Source organism: Condylura cristata, unplaced genomic scaffold (genome assembly GCF_000260355.1).
Source record: "Condylura cristata isolate star-nosed mole 26May11 unplaced genomic scaffold, ConCri1.0 scaffold00007, whole genome shotgun sequence".
NCBI lineage: Eukaryota > Metazoa > Chordata > Mammalia > Eulipotyphla > Talpidae > Condylura > Condylura cristata.
Genome location: NW_004567108.1, coordinates 35,330,352 through 35,354,748, shown reverse-complemented (window position 1 = coordinate 35,354,748; position 24,397 = coordinate 35,330,352). Strand labels below are relative to the sequence as shown.

At 35.1% G+C, this 24,397-nt stretch overlaps 1 protein-coding gene across 2 annotated transcripts in view; it reads right to left on the bottom strand.

The window, feature by feature from the left end:
* The window catches only part of WDR41 (WD repeat domain 41), a 34,679-nt gene extending 11,450 nt beyond the window's left edge, over nt 1-23,229 (bottom strand). For both annotated transcript variants that reach the window (XM_004678189.2, XM_012721819.1), the window contains exons 1-8: nt 22,916-23,229; nt 20,333-20,448; nt 12,624-12,672; nt 11,356-11,487; nt 9,898-9,960; nt 5,096-5,207; nt 3,499-3,561; nt 1,892-2,002 (exon numbers count right to left, since the gene is read on the bottom strand). In XM_004678189.2, coding sequence (XP_004678246.1) covers nt 1,892-2,002; nt 3,499-3,561; nt 5,096-5,207; nt 9,898-9,960; nt 11,356-11,487; nt 12,624-12,672; nt 20,333-20,448; nt 22,916-22,966 — 697 coding nt within the window. In that variant the 5' untranslated portion in view covers nt 22,967-23,229. The remainder of the gene's footprint in view (nt 1-1,891; nt 2,003-3,498; nt 3,562-5,095; nt 5,208-9,897; nt 9,961-11,355; nt 11,488-12,623; nt 12,673-20,332; nt 20,449-22,915) is intronic.
* Nucleotides 23,230-24,397: the final 1,168 nt, after the last annotated feature.

Sequence of the window (24,397 nt, the reverse complement as noted above, 5' to 3'; positions counted from 1 at the left end):
TATATATAAAAGGAAATCAAACAAGATGCCTGCTTAAAGGAAACCTGCACTCATGAAGACAGGCTGGAAATGTGAAGACTGGTATATTAGCTAGGAGGAAACAGGAATCGGATGGGAAGGCTAGGATAGATTGAGTAACATTAAGTGTGAAGTGGTCCCAGGGTCTCCCTGGAGGTGCATTAGTTGAAGTGTCAGCTCTATCAAGCTATTGCCAGCCACTGTGGAATTCAATACCCCGCCCAGGAGCTGACCCACATGGCACAGCAGACCTCTCCTATCTTCACCCACTGCTCCTCTCAGCAGTGTATTTTAGTAGATCTGCCTGTTCTGCTCCCCACTTTGCCTCTGATGAACCCTCTCACCATCCACACCTCTGGCCTACACCCCAATTCTTGTATGCATAAATAAATAAATCTTAAAAGAAATTAAGAAAAAGGAATATGAAAAGTCCCCAATCCAACAGGACTGATACCTTCTCTTCTCCAACAAGTTGCTTGGGCTCTTCAGCAGTCCTGGCTCAGGAATGGGAGTACAGAATTCTCAACCAGAGTAGAGCTCAACATAGAGTTCAGCGAGGGGCACACAGGCAAGCAGTGACTACATTCAGCAGTAAGAAGAACTACTCATCTGACCCCTACTCAATTTCTGCACTCTCAATTATTTTCTGTGCCTGGTGGGGAGCTAGGGAAGACACTTGCCTCTACCTGCATATGACTTCCATCCCTCCCCAAGGGTACATAGAAAGAAGCTTTAAGTAGCCACAGTAAACTCAACTTGTCCAGAGTGGGTTTTCTACCTTGGAGAATCAGCAGAGATGCAGGCTCAAATCTGAAACAATTTCTAGTGTTTGACCCCTATAAATGGGGAAGAACACAGGGATTATGAACATAGCACTTCCAGACTTACTGGCAAGGACCTACTACACTGCTAGCTTTGGAAGGTCACCATGCACCCTTCCACCTCTGTGACCTCCAGCCAACTTACAGAGCGCATAGAAGCTGCAAGTGCATAATAGTCTGCTCAGTGGGTTCTTTGTTTCAGCCTCAGGGAATCCTGAAGTAACTGTATTTATGAGCAGTTAACTTATGACAAAGGAGCTAAAAAGTGTACACTCTTCAACAAATAGTGCTAGGAAAACTGGACAGCCACATGCAAAAGAATGAACTCAGACAACCATCTCACTCCTTATACAAAATTAACTCAAGATGGATTAAGACATGGGATATAAAACCTGAAATAATGAAATACACTAAAGAAGATATAGGTGAAATACTCCATTACATTGGCTTTAGTAGTATCTTTGTGGATTCACATTGCAGAGATGCAGACACAACCAGACCCTACAGAAAGCAGCAAAGAGGTTTCTCAAAATATTAGAAATACATCTATCATGTGATTTAGCAATTCCTATCATAGAGGTCTGTCTGAAGAACACAAAAACACTAATTCAAAAAGATATATGTATACCTCTAAGTTCAATGTAGTCATATTGAAAATAACTAAGTTACTCTCAGGACAAAGTAGATTAGAAAAATATGACACAGATGCAATACAGAATACTACTCAGCTATAAAAAAATGAACTCTTGCGATGTGTGACAAGGATGGAAATGGAGGGGATAACGCTAGTGAAGTAAGTTGGAGAGAGGAAGACAAATACCAGCTCGTTTCACCTACATGTGAAATACAGAGAAACAAAGGATCCGCTAAAACAAAATAAAAAACCATAGAAAACTGGAAGAAATGCTACAAGAGGGAGGGGGAAAAGCACGGTGGTTGGGAGGCCTAATGGACTAGAGAGGAAGACGATGGGTGTCTGGGTGGTAGGTATGGTGGTTTTTATACATAAACACACACACACATCTTTATAAATATGTACCTAACGAGCTTACCGTTGACATTAGCCAATGAAAGAATATTATCCTGGTGATCAAAGAGACGCTTAACTTCAAAGATATCCCATTCTAGTGATCCTTCTGTGGGTTCTATTAACCTGAAAATTACTAAATAAAACACCTAAGTTTATTGAAATGGCCAAAGCAGATTCTATTTCTGTAAAAATGCAAGCATTTAACTGAGAAAAGACAAAAGTACTGAAAAACTCATCTCTGAAGAGAACTATTTATACTACATTATTTCTTCCAAATGATTGAGATGTTTGAAACTATTGACTGAAAGCCCAGGTCTGTCCTTAGGACACTTATCCTGCTTGACTCTTCTAAGTCCACTATCAACCCTTCCTTAACAAGGCCTCAGGGCATGGCCAGCTATCCTGCCTCTCTCTGGTTAGTCAGTAACTGGCTCACATCCCTGAGTATCTTTACCATCAGTTTTTTTCTGCTCAGTTGCCATGTCAGTTAGAACTGCTATAAAATAAGGCATATATGTATGGTTAATTCAGGGAAAACTTCAGCTGTCATTTTTATTTACTATATTTCATCTTTTGCTACCTATGCATATACCATCAGATTATAATTATCTCTAAGGATATATGTCTGAAAATTTTTGTGTAGCACATACTTCTTTTGACTTTAGATGTTCAGTGTATTGCTTCACTAATCTAACTTAACAATTAATGCTATTTAAGCTAATATAACTCCTAACTTTAATCAATAGAGGAAAAATCCAAAATAAAATCAACTGGAGTGCTTCTATCAACATTTACCAAGTATCTACTATGTGTCAGGCCCAGTCAGTGCCCTGAAATATTCAAACTAGAGTTAAGTGTGACACTTACAAACAAGCTTTTGATCAATGTATTAAGTGCTACAATAAATCATGTGCTGTGACGGTCAGACTGAATAATATCTGAGAAGGGGTTGTTTCTCAGAAGTCATATTCTTCCCAAATGACAGTAATTTATTAAAATCTCTCTTCTTTCTTAACATTTGGAAAATACATCCTATCCCCGTCCTTTCTGTGACTCTGAACAGCAGCTTACCATCTAACAAACTTCTAGCAAAGTTCTTGAAACACACGAAGTAGATGGGTTATTTAGAAAGGCTTTCATGTTTCAACTTGTGGCTGTCTAAAGAAGGCTCACAAAGAAAAGGGCGACATTCTGGCTCCTTGATACAAAAATTCCATAGTTCTGTCTTAGTGAATTCCCAAATAAGTCCTCTCCAACCTTTATAACTCAATGTTGAACAATTTCTTAATGTTGCTACTTTATTTATGTGGTATATTTTTTGCTAAGTAAGTGTAAGTACTGACCAACAAGGGAGAGTACTGTACAGTGTAACTGACCCTGTCTGCCATCATGATGACAAGTGGGGTTATATTGCTCCATTTGGGAATGTAAGAGCAAGTGTAATACAAAACCTGACTTAACATCTTGATCAGTAACAAGCCTAGAAAATGTCTGTCTCAGTCTCACTTCAATAGTACCAGGGAGCTAAGAATGAAATAGGGGCATATGTCCCATCAATAAAATCTCCTATTTCCAAAATGTGTACACAAGTCTAGTTTAAAGTTAAAAAGAAAAAAGAATCATACTCACTCAATTCTTTGCCAACTGCAGCCACAACACAGTTCTTCGGTATTTCAATCAAAGCACTGATCCCTTCAAAAATATACAAAACAAGGATCAAATAATTTTATTCATGGATTTCATCAAAAATAAAAGCAGTCTCGGTTTTACGTCAATTTCTTTCCCAGAATAGGGGTAATAATAAAGCACACACAATTTGCTATACCACATTTCCTTGCTTGCTTACAAATGGAAATTGATTTTGAGAAAAGTAGTAAGAAATTTAGAAGACATTACTGATTTATTAAGGGTAGGATATGCTCTTTGAACACTATTACTAATGTTTGTAAACTTATTCACCAGGGAGTCCTTAAGATAATCACCTTCACCATTATCAAGATGGATAATTCAAAGGAGACATAAAATCAGTGTATTCTTCAATGTAAACCTATTAAGAGTGTGTGGGCTATCCGTGGATGAACTGCCCAACAGTCAAGTACTAAAAAGTGGCTTTCACATACCATAATTATGACCAACTAATACATTTACAAAATTCTTGTTTGTGGATCTTGGATATCAGCCTCTAGTTGAATATGTGCTCCTCATGGAATAAATGTATAGATAAGAAGCTATACATTATAACAAATAGAGAAGAAAATGTACATGGAGATAGATATAACACCCAGAATTAAAAACTCTAGATTCAAATAAAATTTTTAGTGATCAATGTCAAACTGAGATAAAATTGTGAATTCTGATAATGCATGAACTTAGTTTTGCTAACACATTATTTTTCTAATATTCTATAATTTCTATGTATAAATAAGCTAATTATAATTATGAACCACATATTCAACTAATAGGGCTCCTGCTACCTTTGAAATATCACAATATGGTTATATTATTCAGGATATTCAGGATATTAAAAACAAAAACAGTAGTATTTTACTTGACTTTAAGGTACTGCCACTTAAATTTACTCATTTATACTTAAATATTTTTATGGTATAACTCTTTTTTTAAAATAATATAATAGTTTATTTTTACATCATCTTGTGTCTCAGTTGTTATACTTAAATATTTTTTCTTAAAATAGATTTTATTTTTTATAATCCTTGATATCATCAGAAGTCAAACCATTTCATGTTTAAACCAAATTGTGTCAACAGAATTCGGCTAAAACAGAATTTTCTAAGTTTCATGCCCATTAAGAAACTTTTTGGCAAAACCAATTATAAAATGCAGGTATCCTTAAGAATCTACTCAAAATCCAAAGACCCCACAAATAAAGAAAATGCTACTTCAAGATGCCAATGTGTTCACCAAATTCAATTTTGGAACATGGCCCAATGGTATATATGAATGGTATTTGACTACTTTTGACCACTGTCACAAGAGAACGGAAGGCAATAAGGGTTGAGGGAAGTTTTCTCTTCCAATTTGGATTGGAAAATATTTTACATAACCTTTAATATGAACTGGAGAAATATGGCTGTGTGTTATATTCAGAACTGAAAAGAAAAATCCCCAATATTGATAGCTGTATGCATGAATGTCTCTTTGAAGATTCACTGTATCTTCTAGAGAATGTCAATAATAGCTTACTGTTAACTGATTTGGGCTTTACCTGTATCTGAAAGGTGACTAGTCTTACACAGAAGATCTAATTTTTGGTTCCACACACATATGTCATTCCCACCAGAAAGCCAAATGTCCAGTCTCTGAAGAACAGTTAAAACCTGAAAAATTCACACAAAATGTTTTATCAGTTTGGAAATTTAAGTAGTCATTCATTTTAAAATCTCTACACAATTTCTTTGCTACCTTTCTCCAAGAAATTGAGCTTCTCTTCCCTTGAATGTGGGTTCTAGTAATCAAGTAACTTCTAACAAATAAATGTGGCAGAAGGGATGGCGTGACTTACAAAACTAAGTCATAAAAGACATGGCCACTTCTTCCTTGCTCTCTGATGGATCACTTGCTATAGAAGGAGAAAGATCCACATGGCATGGAAGTGAAGCCTTTGGACAAAACACAGCATTAACTTGCAAAAATATAAAGTGCCTAAAATTTTCCAAATCCAGACAAGTCTTCAGATAACGAGACCTCATAAGAGACAAAGTCAAAACCACCCAGCTAAGCTGTTCTCTATTTCTGACTGCACATACTGTGAAATAATGTTCACTGTTTTGGGTGACTAAGTTCTGAGTTAATTTGTTTCTCCATAATAGATAACTAACTACCCAGGGCTAAAACTAAGATGTTTTTCAAATAATACTAAGGATATGGCTTTTCCTATGTCTTAAAGGTCTAGTTTGACCTTATGTATCTTTTTTTTAAGATTTATTTATTTCTGCATACAGAACCAGGGTACAGGCAGAGGTGCAGGGACTGTGAGAGGATTCACCAGAGACAGAGCAGGGACCAAAACAGGCTGACGAAGTACACTGCTAACGGGAGCACCAGGCGGGTCAGGAGAGGCCTGCTGTGCCATATGGATCACCTCCAGGGCCAGGGATTGAACTCACAATGAGGTGGCTTGCAGTGCTGCATCCTCCTTAACCCGTTCACCACCAGGAAGTGCTTATATATCTTTTAAATTACTACCTGCTAATTCTTGACAGAGGGAAGTTAGTGTTTCAAGAACTACAGAAGTCCTTCAAGAGTACTTTAAAGTCTACAACTTTAATAGTACTACTTGTATCCATCAACTGTGAATGAGCACAAGGACAAAAGCAAGAGAAAATTTTGGTAATGTTGCCTGGGCTGAGGGAGGGGCTGCTTTTGAGACTGCTGTAATTAAAAGGATTAAAAGTAACCCATACAGTTTTTATCTCAGGAGGTCCTATTCTATTGTGTACATCTGTAATATCAGTACTTTATTCCTTCTTACTGTGAAATTGTATTTCACTCTGGATATACCACTCACTGGCTATCCATTTATCACTTGATAGACATTTCAGTTATTTTCTCTTTGGGGTTGTTATAAAAGATGCTGTTATAAACACTAATGTACACGTTTTTATGTGCACACACATTTTCCTTTCTTATGAGAATACCCAGGAGAGAGACCAAGCAAATTAAATCTGTTTAACATTTTGATAAACTGTCAAGCCAGCCTCAAAAATGACTACCATTTTACCTTCTCATCAACAATGCATGAGAGCTCTAATCTTTCCATCTCCTTATCAACACTTGGTATTGTGCATGTGCTAGAGATTAGCATCTAGCATAGTTATGTTATAGTTTTTGACTTGCATAAGAATTTTGAGCTTTATCTCATGTGCTTATTGGCTATTTGTATATCATCTTTAGACAATCTTTTAAATTCTGTCTTCTTTTAATTGGACTATTACTAGCTCAATCTTTTTAATTGAATTTTAAGAATTCTTTATGTTTATGGACATAAGTTTCTTATCAGAAAAATAAGTATTTTCTCCTATCCTATGAATTGCTGGTTTAGCTTGTTGATGGTGTCCCTTGAAGAATGAAGGCTTTTCATTTTGAGGAAGTTCAACTTTTCTTTTTGTTGTTATGCTTTCAACATCCTAAGGCCCCTAACCCAAGTTCACAAAGATATACTCCTCTACTTTTTCTAAGAGTTTTAGAATTTCATGGTCTTTGATCCATTTTGATTTAATTTTTAGATAGGGATGAGATAGGAATCAGATTTCATTATTTTGTACTTTGATATCCAGTTGATCCAACAATATCTGTTAATGCTACTACTTTTTATCCTGTTGATGGATACTGGTACCCCTGTCGAAGTCAAATGACCATATATGTGAGGTTTTATTTCTGGACTCTCAACTCTGCTTATCTATCTTTGTGCACTCTCACACCATCTTGCTTACAGAGCTTTGTAGTAAACCTTGAAACCAAATTATGTGTTACAACTTTTTCTTTTCCAGATTGTTCTGCCTATTCTGGGGTCTCCTGGATTACCTATATGAATTTTAGATCAGCTTTACAACTTTTGCCCAAAAAAATACGTTTGCTAGGATTATTTCCTTGAGTCTAATCTAGATAATTTGGATAGTGTCACAATCTTCGTATGAAATCTGATCCACAAATATGGGATGTGTTTTCATTTATTTCATTTTCCTTTAGTTTCTTTCAATCTGTGTAGTTTGGATATATAAGAAATAGATTTCCCCTCCAAATTTATTTCTAAGTATTTTATTTTTGGGGATGTTATTATAACTAGTATTAATTTTTAAATTTCATTTTTGGAATGTTTACTGCCTGTGTACAGAAATACAATTAGTTTTTGAATACTGGTACTGCATGTTAAAGTCTTGCTAAATCATTAGCATTTCTAGTAGTATGAATTTAGAATTTTCTATATAGATGCCATTTGTAAATAGTTTTCTTTCTTTCTAATAGCCCTGAGTCCAGTACAATAGTGAATAGGAAATAGTCAATAAATAACACCAAAAACAGATATCCTTATCTTGTTCTTGATTTAAGAAAAAAGTATTCCATCAGTTTTTTACCATTAATATGAATTTAATTGTGGGGTTTTCATAGATGCTTTTTATTATTAAGTTGAAGAAATTCTCATCTAATTCCTACTTTGCTGAGTACTTTCATCAACAGAATATGAGGGTCTGAAAAATGCTTCCTCTGTATCTAGGGGTTTTGTCTGTTATTCTTACTATGGCATATTAGATTTTTTTTTCCAGATGTTGAATTAAGCTCATATTCCTGGGATAAATCTCGTTAGTGATGGTATATAATAAATTTTTATATATTGGGAAATTAGATTTGGTAGTATAACATGGCTTTTGTTACTTATTAGCATTCTGCAAACTACATATTCTTCTGAAATATTATTTTGAGCTTATGTCTATCATAACTATTTTCCTGTAAGATATTTAATAACTGCCAGTCATCCACCTAAAAAATATACTTGTAATATACATTTCTGTCCATAAATCTCTGCCCAAGTTTTCAATTATTTCTATTAAACAGAGAAACAGAATCACTGGGCTAATTAATGTATCTCTTTTCAAAATTCATTCATAATGCATAACTGCCTATCAGAAAAGTCAAGTCATTCAACAGCAATATGCCAATTTCACCACTTCCTTGCTAATGTCAATCCTTACAAAACTTTACTAGCATAAAAAATAACAGTATTCCCTGATTCCTTAGGAATCTCAATTTCTTTGATAAACTATCTGTTCAAAAAAAAAGAACCACTTAAGTAAACACAGATGCACTTTTAAAATCCTTTTATGTGGAACAGACTCATAGCAGGAATAATTAACCATCTGATTAACATTACATTAAAACCTATTTATAAAACCTATTTATAAACAAGATTTATCCCAGGAATATGAGCTTAATTCAACATCTGGAGTAAGATGCTTTGTATTGACCAGTTTGGTGACTATAACAGGTCACCAAGAGAATTTCCCACAAATATACTTTTTTTCCTCCTTTCCTGTTCTTTCAACTCATGTGTTTTCATATGAAATCTAGCACCTTCAAGTTAGTTTTTCTGGTAACAAAGAGTACTTTTCCAGTAACTGAAAAGGAATATCCTTTTAGAAAAGAGATTTTAATCAAATCTATTTAATGACTTCTTCAAAGACAGCCCATTGTTGAAGTGAATACAACATATAGTAAATACCATTTCTCAGAAGTTCTGTTACATTTACAATCAGTATAGTAGCACTAGGTGGCTGCTAACACTTTTAGGGGAAAAGTGAAGTATCTTGACTAATAGCACACAACAATTTTCTTTACCTTAAGAAAAAAAAGTGTTGGCTCTCACGCAGAGACTGGTTATCTTTAAGTAATGAGGAACCATCTCATTTTACTCAATCTTTCCCCCATGTCGCTGACATTTAAAAACAGTGTAACTTTCTGAGAACATTTAATGTAATTTCTTCTGTAAGAATTAAAGTAACTAAGTCTTATCCAAGCTAGTTTCCCAACATGAAGCAGAGTTTCTATTATGTAACAAGACCTAGTTAATATGTTTTTGTATAAAGAATAAACCAAAGTAGCCAAATAGGCACAGCAGATTTTGATTTGGAACTAAGTAATTGACATGTCTTGTCTTTATGACCTTATAGAAAGAGAGGTTGAGGGACAATACTCCATGCTTTTAGCTCAAAGTATTGATTAGTTTGAAAACAAACTAATCTTATAATCATTCTGAAAGTAATGTATTTCCCTAAAATTACTTAATCAAAGCATTTTTCTTTATCTTGCAACAGAGATTCACATCTTACTCAATTTCAAATTCAACAATCTAGCACTTAATACATATGGTCCAAAAATACAGTCCTAGTAGAATCAATTGGCTATAGATATGTATCAAAGAAATACTTTTATAAAACTAATTTTACAAAATTTATTAACGAACTATGTCTGGGACAAAAAGATTATCATACAAATCTGTTTTTAATATTTTACCTTTACAGTGGACTGGAAGGATGACACTTGCTGAACTTGTCTGCCAGTATCACAATCCCATACCTAAATATATGTTAAGAAAAAATTTCTAAACAATTACAAAATCTTAATTATGGATAACTTTTGCAGTAATTAAAACACCAGTCAGGCCCTCCCTGGTGGCACAGCAGGTTAAAGCACAGTATTAAGAAGCTAAAGCAACTTCAGCATGAGTCCGATCCCTGGCCAGGGAGGTGATCCACAAGGTGTGACAGACCTCTCCTGACCCGCCCACTGCTCCCTTCAACAGTGTACTTCCTTGATCTGCTTGTTCTGCTCCTCACTCCATCTCTGGTGAATCCTCTTACTGCCCCTGTACCCCAGCTCTGTATGCATAAATAAATAAATCTTAAAAAAAAAAAACACAAGTCATACACACCTAGGTTATAAAATCCTTAAAGCATAGAATACTGAATATACTACTATAAAAATTAATTCATATAGCGAGTCAACTTAGCATAGCAAGCCTACAATCTAAAATACACTTGAGGGCTCTCCCTGGTGGCACAACAGGTTAAAGCACTGCATTAACTGCATTATGAAGCTCTCTGAAGCCACTACAGCACAAGCTCCATCCCTGGCCAGGGAGCTGACTCACATGGTGTGGCAGACCTCTCCTGACTTGCCCACTGCTACCCTCACCAATGTACTGTCAGTCTGCCTGGTCTGCTCCCCACTTTGTCTGCGGTGAATCCTCTCACCCACCACACCTCTGGTCTGTACCCTAGTTCTGTAAGCATAAATAAATAAATCTTAAAACTAAAATACACTTGAGGTAAATTTTACTATCAAACTATTCAACAATGCCAATAGACTGATTAATCTGGACAATGTATCTATACAGATATTATACATTATACTGTTTAAATTTTAAGATTTATGCTCCAAAATAATTCATATTTTGGAATTTAGTTCTTACTAAAAATTACATTAATATTTACTGCAAGGTATCTCAATATGCATGCCATAATTTATTACTGTTATCTTGATTCAAAGAACAGAGTAACAGTGTATTACCACTACCTGTATATATTTAAAATATATGAACTCTCATAAAATGTACAAAGCTAGTATGATGTAAGGAATATAATGATTTTCAAATGTTTTATATCACTTCAGAATATGGAGTAGAACAGCACATTCTCCCATTTCTTTCATTGTATGTAACTTGATATAAGAACTCTGAAACAACAGTTTGAATCGCAGGGTTTTAATCAGTGTTTACCTACTATTTCCAATCTAATCCTTTTCAAATACTTAATATTTTTAAGAAATGTCTTATGAAAGCTGAAATAAAAATCACTGTTGCTAAAACAGGTATTTACCAGCAGGCCCCAAGAAGCTAAAAACTTCTGAGCCTTGAGGTTATGACAGCTATTTCACTTTCTTCCAGAGACAACGAATACATTACAAGGATACAATAACCGTTCTATCAGCAGAGGCTGTCAGGATTAGTTGGCTTTTTTCTTCACAAGCTTCCAAGGAAGGAAATGTAGTAATAGCTGTTATCTTTTGAGTGTGTCCATTGAGTTCCAAAAGTTTTTCTCCTGTCTGAAATACCAATAAAATGTTAATAAGCTCATAACTAACAATTTAAGCCTTCTTAAATGACAGTACTAAGTGGAATCACTATGCAGAAAATGCATAATTGCTATTCAAAATTACTTACAATTTATAATTTAACTTTAAGCAGTTAAACAGTATCTAAAGAGGTATTAAAAGAGTAGCCATAAACAGTTTCAATTATTTTCTTATAGAAAATACTGTTTAGCATATTCCTAAAGAAATTTAAAGGGCTATTCTTTCTATATGGGTTTTATGACATGATAATGTAAATAAATCATAAAAATCAGTAACAATCGGTAGGAAAAAAATAGGGAGTCTTCATTATTCAAGTATTTGTTTCTAATTCTCCACAACTATGACATATACAATTACATATATACATATGTATAGACATATTTTTGCTTGTGTATTTATAAAATCTCTACTCATGAAGTCAGTCCCAACATTTATAAACCAACATTTATTGCTATCTATACAGTGTCTATATCCATCAGTCTCTCATTTATTTCCCAAGTAATAAAACACAAAAATACAACATAAGTATAACAGAAATTACAAATCTTTTGAAGTTACAGTATTTCAAGAACATGGTGAACAGATGGCTAACAAACAGCTTTAATGATAGGCAAAAACACTGACAGACCAGCTAACAATCCAAGTAAGGATAAGAAGAAGATCAATGCTTCAAGAGAGAAAAGCTGAGTATCAAAAGATCAAGAAAACAAGTCCTGAGGAAATCTGGTGATATTTAAATATTATTGAAAACCAGCCTTATATTATACCATTAAAATTATAAAAATATTACATTGCTCTATATATAATTTTAAAATAAAAAATTGCCCCACTAAGATTATCACTTGATTTAATTTCAGAATCTCTGCATAACTGGTAATTTAAATTTTGTTCAGTAAGATTAAATCTTTATTTTCATAACTTGGCACTTATTTCTAAGGAAAAATACTGGTCCTTGTTTTAAACAGATTCATCCCAAGTAATCCTTTTCAAGTATTAACCTCAAGTAATGATATTAATAAGCAGATATAACACCAAATAGTGTTTGTGAACTTATATTCAACCATACAATCATGTTTTTATTACACTCTATACAGAATCATACACACCTGGGCATTCCACACAACTACAATTCCATCATCACCAGCAGATGCAAATCTATTCAGAAGGAAAAAGGCGGGGGAAAAAAATATATGACATTTAATTGCTGAAACTACTAAGAATTATCAGATCTTATTAGTGATGTTTTGACTTATTACTATTAACACAAATTAAGTTCAATAAGCCAATTTAATGAATATTTATAGATGCCTTCTTGTGCTATGCCAGGTACTGAGCTCTAAAGACAGATTATTAATAGAGTTACAATGAATAAGCTGCTAGATAATGGAGAGATTTATAGATAAGTCTTTAACTTGTATATGATTAAACACTAAAGAGTAACAAACTCAAGCTGAGAAACAGCATCACCTGTAGGGAGCAATATTCCCATTGTGGAACAAAGATTTCATATCCTTAGATCTACTCATTATGTCACTATTTTTCCTATAAAGATATTTAACTCTAGATTTAAGTGAACACCTCTCCCTTAGTCCTTTTGGCTCTTGGGTTTTCTCACAAATAACACTATGCTCTTGATTTAGAAGGTTTGGGACTTAAGGGGGAGTGTTTACTTTGTTACTTAACAAAAATGCTTGGAAAAATACCAAGAAGGAAAGTTTTTTCATGGCATAAGATGAACTCTTCTTTTTAGCTCTCATTCACTATATATAAAGAGGTAACTATATTTTGTAGGAGTAGCAGCAGATAGATATGCCACAAACAATATCAAGAAAAATAAATTGTCAAATAATTATTCATTATAGTGACTGCATTACAAAAAGATCAAAAAGCACTGTTTTCAAGCATTATCCAACACAATGTATGCAGCAATCACTTACAAGAATATTATGTACTATATTAATGTGGTACACTAGCTTATAAATGATTCGTTAATTAATCAATGATTCAGTTATTCCCATTATCACTTAATTCAGGCTTGCTTTTATGAGTAAGATAAAAAGAAGTAGTATTATGGAGAGCCAGCTACGAATTATACATCTAACAGACCCCTAATAGCTAACAACGATACACTACTTGCAGGTATAAAGCTTAGAAAATTTTAACTTTCCATTTTATGATTGTATGTGGGTATACAAAATCTGGGTATGCCTTAAATGTTTTCATTAAGACACACATTGTTAGTCACACACCTAACCTGGGGGGATTAAAATTATCAATATAGGCCCTCCCTGGTGACGCAGTGGGTTAAAGCACAGCACTAAGAAGCTAAAGCCACTTCCGCATGAGTTCGATTCCCGCCTGCCCTGGAGGTGACCACATGGCGTGGCAGACCTCTCCTGACCCACCCGCTGCTCCCCTCAGCAGTGTACTTCGTCGATCTGCCTGTTCTGCTCCCCACTCTGTCTCTGGTGAAGCCTCTCACCGCCCCTGAGCCTCTGGCCTGTACCCCAGTTCTATATGTACAAATAAATAAATCTTTAAAAAAAAATTATCAATATAACGGACATGAAAATTACTTAAATTTATCACATCTGTGTTCAAAAGAAATTTCCCCCATATGTGACTGACAAATCTCACTGTTTCATTCACGTAATGCTTTAATACACCAAACCTATTTTCAAATTTCCCATACTCAAGTTTACTGGTGGTACAGTGGTTAGGATTTGGTGCTCTCAAATTTCCCATACTCAGTTTCAAAGTCTCATACTTAACTACTGTTTTCACATACTGACAAATCCTACTCTTAAAATGTAATACAAATTTAGAGTTTAAAAAGAAAATAGCGTTTTTAAATTTAAAATATACTTTATTGCTACCTACCCAAAGAACACAAAATCACCAGTTGCCTCAATTTATAAAAATTAAGTAAAAGCACCTCTTTAGGTAATTCTTAATAAAGAGGACAAAAACTCTTAGCTCTTCAAAAAAAAAGTGTGTACTCAGTGAAAGCTAAATATATAATACATATATAAATTCTTATACTGAACTAAATATATTTTCTGAATCAGAATACTAAACAATTCATGAAGTTTCAAAAGTAACTGCTGGAAGTAAATCTTTAATAGCTTTTATCCTGGGTCTAGTGATTTCTTTTTATTTGTGTAGTGATGGTGGGGAGGGCAAGACTCAAGGCCTCAAGTTTTCTTTGGTATAAAAAAAATTTCCATTGATTCTTAAAACTCATAATTGCTTTTCTTCCTTTAGATGACAGCAGGTTTAAAATACATACTTTTCTAATCTTGATTTTTAACTTCTCACTGTTTTATCATGTCTGAATCTCATGAGTTCACAATAAGAAATGAACTGAGTTTTGATATGACTCATTTTACCTCAAATTTTAATTCAATCAGTTGTGAACTGAAGTTAAATCTAAACAATCTCAATAGTAATGCATGAACTCACAAGTCAATTTCTTACTGCTCAGAGATCAATTACCCAGGTGGTGGATTATTCAGGCCTTTCAATTTCCTTATATATTCTATTTCTGCCTTTATTTTGGCTATTTCAATATTATTACCACTTCTAAAGAGCAAATACTGAAGTTTAAAATACAAATCAGTGTAATTTTTATTACATGTTATTTAGGTCTCATAAAATAATAAAGGATTGAAAGATCATTTACAAATTACAATTACTCATCCTACAGGGTACTAGCTGCACTGTATCTTTTAACTAAGTCAGTTTATCTTAGTCAATCAAGCACATACTCAAGCCATATCTAGATCAGAAGTGAAAATTCAAGCCAAGAATTCCTAATAGGATAATTGCTGAAAAGAAGCAATGATCTATAAAAAAGGTATCACTAAAACACTGGTAAGGTTTCAGTTATTCAATGGAAGAATATTGACATATTGCCACAAAATTTATACAATAATTTTTAATACACTTTAAATTAATAGAACCCCAAAATTAACACCTAAAGATAAGACTTTATGGGAAATGTTTTGTATTTAATAGCACAAAATTATTTCTAACTCAGTGTTAGGGAACTGCCAAGATCAATTACATGTGATTCTTAAAATTTAATGACTACTGGCCCTCCCTGGTGGCGCAGTGGGTTAAAGCACAGCACTGAGAAGCTAAAGCCGCTTCTGCATGAGTTCGATTCCCGCCTGCCCCGGAGGTGACCACATGGTGTGGCAGACCTCTTCTGACCCACCCGCTGCTCCCCTCAGCAGTGTACTTCGTCGATCTGCCTGTTCTGCTCCCCACTCTGTCTCTGGTGAAGCCTCTCACCGCCCCTGAGCCTCTGGCCTGTACCCCAGTTCTGTATGCACAAATAAATAAATCTTTAAAAAAAAAAATTTAATGACTACTTAGAAACATTCTTTTTCATTATATCTAAAATATCAGCATTGGAAAATATTCTATATTGTTTCATGTACTAATTAAGGAAAAATTCTGCCAATCATTAGATACCATCAGTTATATAATGTATAAAAATTTTAGGTAATTTAAAAAGGAAAAACAGATGTCTTAAATCAATAAAATAGTGATTTTCATATTACTTTATCTTTATGATACTTTCTAGACCAACAAATCTCTTATCTATGAAGGAATAAGCAAACAAATGAATATGCAAATAAGTATTTCAAGGGCTCTGTGGAAGAGATGAATAGTTTTGATTTAACCTTACTTTTTCCCTTTATCCTTAGCAGTTACAACAAAAGTAGAAATTTGAAAATTTCCAAACCCAGAATTCCACTACATAAAAAAATGAGTTTCTTTCAGTTTTTTGATGTCTTGTCCTCTTCCTATGTATATTCTTCAAGTTTTCTTAACTTGAAACCAAGTTTTTAAAAACACTCTTTGAGACTATACAATTAAATGACTAAGCAAAAATTATATGCATGAGAAAAAGTTTAACAAGGTGAGGCATGGTTAATGAATACCTACAGCAGAGTTACAATGTTCCAGGCTTTCCTTCCCTAATCATGAGAACTACATTTATAGAGAAATTTCTGCATTTATTATCACTGATCCCAAAATAGTTTCTTTTTTTTTTTTTTGTATAGGAGAAACAATGTACTGACTTTGCTCCTTTATTTACCAATTTTCATAATTAGTTCCCTACCATTTGCCAAAGGTAAGCAATGACAAGTATTTCCATGAACTCATGAACTGAAGCATGTGTGACACTGCAGTTTCTACCTGTATCTATGCCAAATTGTTACTGATTTTTTAAAGTTACCTTTTAAAGATGCCCAAAGAATGAATTTTCAAATGCCTAGTAAAGATATTATATAACTTAGGAGGGCTAATTTTACCTACAAAATATAGTAATTAGTTATAAGGTGACAAAACTTGAAATTTTGTTTTGTATTTACTGTCCCTAGTCCAAATTTTGATTCTATGAGGCTATATGTAACGGCAATACCTTTCCACTCACCCCTCTCAGATTTTATCACAGCTTAGCAACAAACAAACTCCACTACACTTTCAAATGTGAGTCAAAAGAACAAAATTTGAAAAAAGAAGGAGAAAGGGCAACATATGCAAGATGACACTGCCATCCTTCCTTCAACTGACTCATAACTCTATATAAAAACAACAAAAATTAAGCTAATTTAATTCTTAAAAAGCTGCAAAAGGCTTTGCTTCAATGAGTTCATTCATACAATTTAAAAATAACCCAGTGTACAATGACAGAAGTGTGTGGGAGACACAAAAACTTGTAACCTCCAGATACCCCTTGAAAAGGTGGCTGCCTGCTTCCAACTATTGGTTTTAGGGTTTATTTCACCTTTCAAGACAAAGCCATATCATTTTACCTGGATCCCTGCCACCAAGACTGAAGTAAAGTACTGCAAGCCAGGGGCACATTCTTAAAAAGACCCCCAGCCAATAAATGAGCAAGTCAGTTATTTCCAGCCAACAGTGTCTGCAGGGGGTTCCTTCTTCCATTGGCTTACAGGCACTGTCAGATCTGCATCATAATCTGCAGTGGCTCCCCTTGTGCAATCCTGCTTCCTACCCTTTCCACTCACTGCTGTTTTTCTCTCAAACCTTTTGCATGTTTAACTCCATTTTATTGCCTGTTACCCAGGGAACCCAAGTATCAGGAGGATTTAAATTCTCCTGACTGATTCCTATTTTTGCTATTTTCTCAAAGGTGTAATATATTGTGTCATTAGAGAATCATCTAACCATACTGCTGAGTTTTGTTTCCTGTGAACATACAGCTTCAAGAGCCGTCATACGGACATATTGTGTTCTCCAGTCTGGTATTTCATGGGTCACCTGATTCTTTTTCCAGTCATGATCACTATCCTACATAGCCTTGTCTGTTTCCTCGAGGGGCAAGGAATGATCGAATGAGTAACAGAGAAAACTATTCTTAAAATGTGTTATGAACTCAGTTTAGTTTAATGTGTCAAATGCTAGAGTATTAAATGCAATTTTAGAACAGTCCATTTTTTGGAAGACTCTTGCTGAGGCTTAGCCTTCTTTAGTGATCTCCCAATCAATATGACCCACACTTCATGTTCAAAAAATACTAAAGAAGAAAAGAAAAGACAGCTGTCTGTTAGGTGATACAGGATTTATTTGGTATCTTCAAAAACCAATCTGAGAAAATTTTCCACTCACTGGTTTTAGCTGAGCCACCAAGAAAACAAGAAAATCCTTCTGCAAAATTCTCAATAAAATGATATTATCCAAAGACCTGAAGCGTGAAACCTGGATTACAACAGATGGCAAAAAATCCAGAGTGTAATATCTACAAAAACTAAATCAAAACAAAAACTGTAAAACTATAGTGTTTACTTTAAAACTGGATGGACAGTTCTGTAGTTCTACAATGCATAAACAATGTACATCTGCAAAGCTAATTGTTAATTAATAAAATGCAGAGCTATTAATTCTACTTATAATAAATATAATCATATAGGCTATAGATCTTTTGTCCTTTTACCAAAAATACACAAATTGAAAGTTCTACATGTCTGACTGAAAAACTTCATACCTAATTTTATGTACAATTTGATATAGTAATCACTTGAGTACAAAGAATTAAATGTGATTCAGGCAGAAATGTCTTCACTTTATTGCAAAAGCCAATGGTAGGTTTCTTCATCTATTCTAGACATTTAGACTCACTTTAGTAAACAATAAAAATGTCTAAAATTATTTCCCCTTTACATACATTTGCAATGGGATTTTGTTGCTTCTTCCATTAAGAGGTAGAATTCATATACCCACTCACTTATTTGTGCCAGCTCCCAACTTGCTTTGGTCAATGAAAACAGCAGCAAACACCACTCAAGAGATTTAAAAAGTTATTTTACATAGGGACTTATCCTTTTGTTGTCCTAAGAATTCCATGATCACTAATGTGAGTAAGCCATGGAGACCGATTATCCTAGCTGATACCACTGTGAAATAGCAAGAGTCAATAAATCCATTGATGTCTAAGTGAACTTAATCAAAACCAGCTGATCTTGCATACACAGAAAGAACCACCCATCCAAACTCTTCCAAAGTGCCATGCTGCAAAATGGTGAGGTAAACAGTGATTGTTTTAAACCACCAAATTCGGGGTGATATTTGATAGAGCAATAAATAAATGTTTACAGAACATTTACAGTTATCATCAAACAATGCAAGCAGCACTGTGGAAGTATTTATCAGCATTTTTACAATGATCGCTATTCTACAAGATGGTATTTTCTGCAGACGATCCTCTCTGTCACAAGAATAAAGGGTATTTCAGAGGACAGAAGATAATGAACATGGGCTCTTAAGAGTTAATCTATAAAATATTTAAAGACCAACACCCTGCCTCAACCTGGAAGTATTCTACAACTTTTTCATTTAACTTTTAGACACAATGATTTAGGGAGTCTTCAGGGCCCAAATATTAGTGATTATGCTCTAAGAACTTACTTGTGATTTTTTTTAACCTCCCTTATAACTTACTACAGTAAAATGTTATTTATAACATAACACTACCTGCCTGGAATCTTACCTTTCCAGAAATGTTTAGTTTCAGATGTGATCATTAAAATGAATGTCTCTAGATAGAATGACTATTACCAAAAAGGCTCAAAATTACTATATAGTTTAATATACTATGATTTCACTGACTCATATCACATTAGCAAATAGTAGTGATAGGCCAATCTTTTCAAGTTATAAAGTAGGAAAGCATGATGTTGTATAATTTGGTTGGAATCTGTCTTGAATTCTACAAGAGATCCTGGCCCTAAGACTTCATCTGAGTTTATGCTAAGATTATTCATGGTAGGCCCCTTGACAGTTTCAGTGTGGGGGCTGGCCATGAAAAGAAGAATCATGTTTATTAGAGGTTGGGGTTTTGAGCCATGGGATATCAGTCTCACATCCCAAACAAGACAGACAAAAAACTGGATTCAATCAGGTGGCAAATGAGTCAAACAATCACACAATGAAAACCCCATAAAAATTTTAGACATCAGAGTTCAACTGAACTTCCTTTTGTTGATACTACAGCTATGCTGATATCCTGAAGGGAAAAAAAAGCTTTGCATTTAGACACTCCTAATTCTTGTTGCAAGTATCTCTTCATTTGGTTGGTCCTGGCTTATTATGATATAATTGTATTCATAAGTAAAGTGCTTTCCTGAGTTCTGTCAAGTCATACTAGCAAATTATCAAACTAAAAGGGTAGTGCTTAGACTTAACCCTCTGAGCCACCAGGGAGGTCCTGAAGTTGTTTTTAAAATAAAATACCCCTAAGATTTCTTTTCAGTAGTCAACTGGACAACTGGTTTCTTACCTGTAGTCATCTAACTGTACCAAAAATCGTACAATATCATGATGAGCTTTCAGCACAAGCAGTTCAGTATAGGGGTTCTGCGTTTGTTCTTCACCTATTGTCTGTAAAGGAGATTTCTTGTATGGGGTGTGGGAGAGGGAGAAAAAAGAGAAAAGGAGGTAAAATGCTTGATGATAAAAGACCATACAGGCATAAAATTGCATGGTATACATTTAAACACACAAGATTTTAAAAACTGTTATAATATTCGAATACTGCATATTATTTCCCCTAAAATCAACTGCCAGTTGAACAAAAAATTTTCTTACCACAAATCTACATCATAAATTTTACAAAAAGAGTGTATTTTATTTTGTGGAAATTATACAATAAACCTGTGCTAAACAATTATTGAACAATCCAAGTCAACATTTTAGAATGGGTGTTTTTAAATAAATATTTGATAGAAACAAAACTACTACATATCAAAGGGGTAAAATATAATACAGACTACTACCGTGCCTACCTTTTAGGCCTTCAATATATACTTGCTGAATGAATAAAGGAAGCAATGAAATCATTTAGAATTAAGGAATTCAATTGGGCAATAATACTGACAAGGACAACTGCTAACATTTAACAGAATTATCACAGACACTACGCAAAACACATGATATATAACTCACAATTCTGCCCCAGGGTACTAATTCAAGATAAAGCCTTTGTTCTTAACCTCTGAATTGCAGTTTCTCAAATAACAATATTGATGTTTTGATACCAGGTAACTGTTTGTTGGTGAGGATTATCCTGTGCACTATATACATTTAGCAGCATTCCTGGTTTCTACAAACTATATACTAAGTCATAATAATCAAAAGTGTTTCGAGACATTACCAAATGGACCCTGAAAGGGTTCTGTGGATCCTAGTCGAAAAACACTACTTAAAATGTAAATCTGGACACTAAATTCTTACATAATTAGGGGAAATTTTGATAATGTACAGGTTCATGGAAGTTACACAACTGAAGTAAATTTATATGAAGTATATAAAATGAATGTTTTCTCAAACAGCCATCCCCCAAAAATAACTTTTAATTATTCCATCTCCCTTCTAACACAGATTGTGATGAGAAAAGCAAAAGTAAATAGTTTAAGAACTGTACACTGTTGTGTCAGGTTTTGAGTTTCCCAAAAACCACCAAGGAGCCAATTCCGATGCAAAGGACATGAGGGTCTTTATTGGAAGCTAGAACCTGGGCTCCCAACATGCGACTCAGCAAAGTTGAGAGCCCTGAGCTCAGGGAAGGCCGGGTTTTTAATTACAGAAGAGGGGAGTTTCAGCCCAGCAGAGGGGAGTTTTTGCTCAGCAGTACATTGATTGGTGGACATTGAACAAAGTTATCTTGTCTTAACCTGGTTGATCTATGCATGTAAGATGTGACCTTCACTACTTGTCCCGCATACCTTAGGACTTCTGGTGTTTTCTTGATATATACTGGTTACTTGCCTACTTGCTAATTGGCTGTTCTTATGGGATAAGCCAGATTAGGACATTTACAGTTAAACTTGGCCTTGGTGCCTTGTTGATAACCCACCCTTAGGCCTGGCTGGTTCTGAAGCATTCTGAAGCCTGTCATGCAGTCTGGTCTTTCAACATCACTTCTCTCAAATGAAGTTTGCTAGACATAGCAGAAGTAATCAAATTCTATGAATAATCAAACAATCCAATTTATACAGAACTGTTTCTTTACCATTTATATATGAACTACTGTGTTTTCCAGTGTCCCATAATCTTTTGGGTTTCAACCTATCTAAAATAAGTCCAATTTGAAATAGGAAATGAATTCTTAAAAAATAGATCATATGCTATAGCTGCAAAAACATGAGGAAGTTACAATTCAGAAGTTGAGGTTGCTTACATTATAACCCAAGTTATTTTTTTTAACAATCAAAACAAGTACTTCTGGGAGAAATAAAGAATTAAACAGTCTAGTCTTATATAGCATGAATTCTAGACCCCAACACTTTAAAATTATTTTATTTGAAAATAAATGTAAATCTTATTAGTCTATTCAATTAGGCTTAGGAAGAAAGCGTGATTTATAGAATGCAAACTCATTTTCTTGACTTCGAAGCAAATTATTATTTTAAAAATAACTATAACCTTTCCTGTTCTTGGATAAACAATATGATTGTATACTCCCCAAGAAGCATCAGATTATGCTGGGAAGAGACACCGACCAAGCCAAAAAAGCGGAAAGTTGCAGTAGCCACTTTTTCGTTTCTCTTAATTGGGTTCCCTTTTTTGAAGTGAACTAAGATCGGCTTAAGTTGCCACAAGATGAGCTGAACGTCCTTGAGTCTATCCTGGGCTCATTCAAAGTACAATTTCCTCACCTCCTTTGAACAAAGATACTTAGCTCTCAGGAGCAAGGCCTAAAGTGTGGCCGCAGAGAGGCCCTACCCCCACTGTCTCCCCCACCCCCAACCCCGCCCTGGCCAGCAGCAGCAGGCCCCGCCTTGCCCGCTTGGTCAAGCTCAAACAAAAGCCTATGCTCCAGCAAGCCCCTGCCTGGTTAAGCTGGGTCCACCTGGGGGTTTACCTCTGCCAGTCCCTGAGGTTCTCGGCCTCCCCCGATGAGCCATCTCAACATTCCAGCAGCGGCTCCCAAGGCCGGGCCTTAATCAGCCGGACTCCCCGCCGAACTCCGCTCCACCTACCTCCCGGGTAAAGCGCAATGTAGACACTAATACTTGCCGCCCCGGGTTTGCCCACAGAATGAAGCAGTACAAAACAGAGCCCAATGGGGAGGGAAAGATTTTTGTCCTCCAAAAGTTCCCGTAGCCAGCCACAGTAGGCTTGGTTTGCGGTAGTCAGCAGTCGCCAAGGAATCAGCAGCTGAAAGCTAGGGCTGAGGGGCGGATTCACAGACGCGCGCGCAACACCTAATATACACGCGCCGAAGCGTCGCCTAGTTTGTGCGCTGAAGCTTCGGTAGCTCGAGCGGCCCCTGGTGGAGGACGCACGTAAGCGCCGGCAGACAGGCAGACAAACGCTTGCCAGGATCCCAGTTGCCCTTCCATAGTTTCTGCATCCTTTACATGGTTTCCTAAAGGCTGGGGGTAGAAGGTGTACCTCAGCGGACTGGTGTATCCAGTAGACATGTTGTGCTAATTAAGGCTTTAACGTAAATCCTCTAGTAACCTTGTAGTCCCTATTGTATAAAGAAGCTGAAAATTTAAAGAAAATATTGGTGCATTCTGTTCTTTTGGTCAGCTGTTGCAATCCAGGTTTCACACTTCAGATGGTTAGATAACATTATTTGAGAATTTTGAAGAAGGATTTTCACTTTGGAGTTAGGTGTCTTGATAATTTGATAATTTTCTGCTCCTACCTCCAGTTTTTGACGGTATAATTTTCTATCCTAAATTTTCAGTGTAAGTTCCCATCATATCTATCTCCTAATATAATTATCTGTTTGTATGAGATGAGACTAAGATTTATTACCCTAGCAACTTTCAAGAATATAATACAATGTTGTTACCTATATTCACCATGCTGGACATTAGATCCCCACAACTTGCTCATCTTATAACTGGAAGTTGTAAACTTTGAACAATATGTCCCCATTTCCCCCACCCTCAAACACTGTCAACCACCATTCTGTGTTTCTCTGGTCAGCTTTTAAAAACTCCTCATATACTTAAGGTATATTTAGAGTACTAATCTCGGTGTGCATTATACCACTTAGCATTAAGGTTCTCAAGGTTCTTCCATGTTGTCACAAAAGGAAGGATTTCCACCTTTCTCATGGTTGATAAATTTTGCATTATACCTATCACTTTTTTTTTAATCACATTCATCATCTATGGACACTTAGATTGCTTCTATATTGGATATTGTGAAGTGCTGTAATGAACATGAAGATATCTCTTCAAGATCGTCACTTCATATCCTTTGTACATGTAAGCCAAAGTGGGATTGCTGGAACATATGGTAGCTCTTTAATATTTTGCTGTGGTTCTATCAGTAGAGGTCAGCTTAGATAGTTCACTGTCAGTAGCTAGAAAGTTATAATAGATCA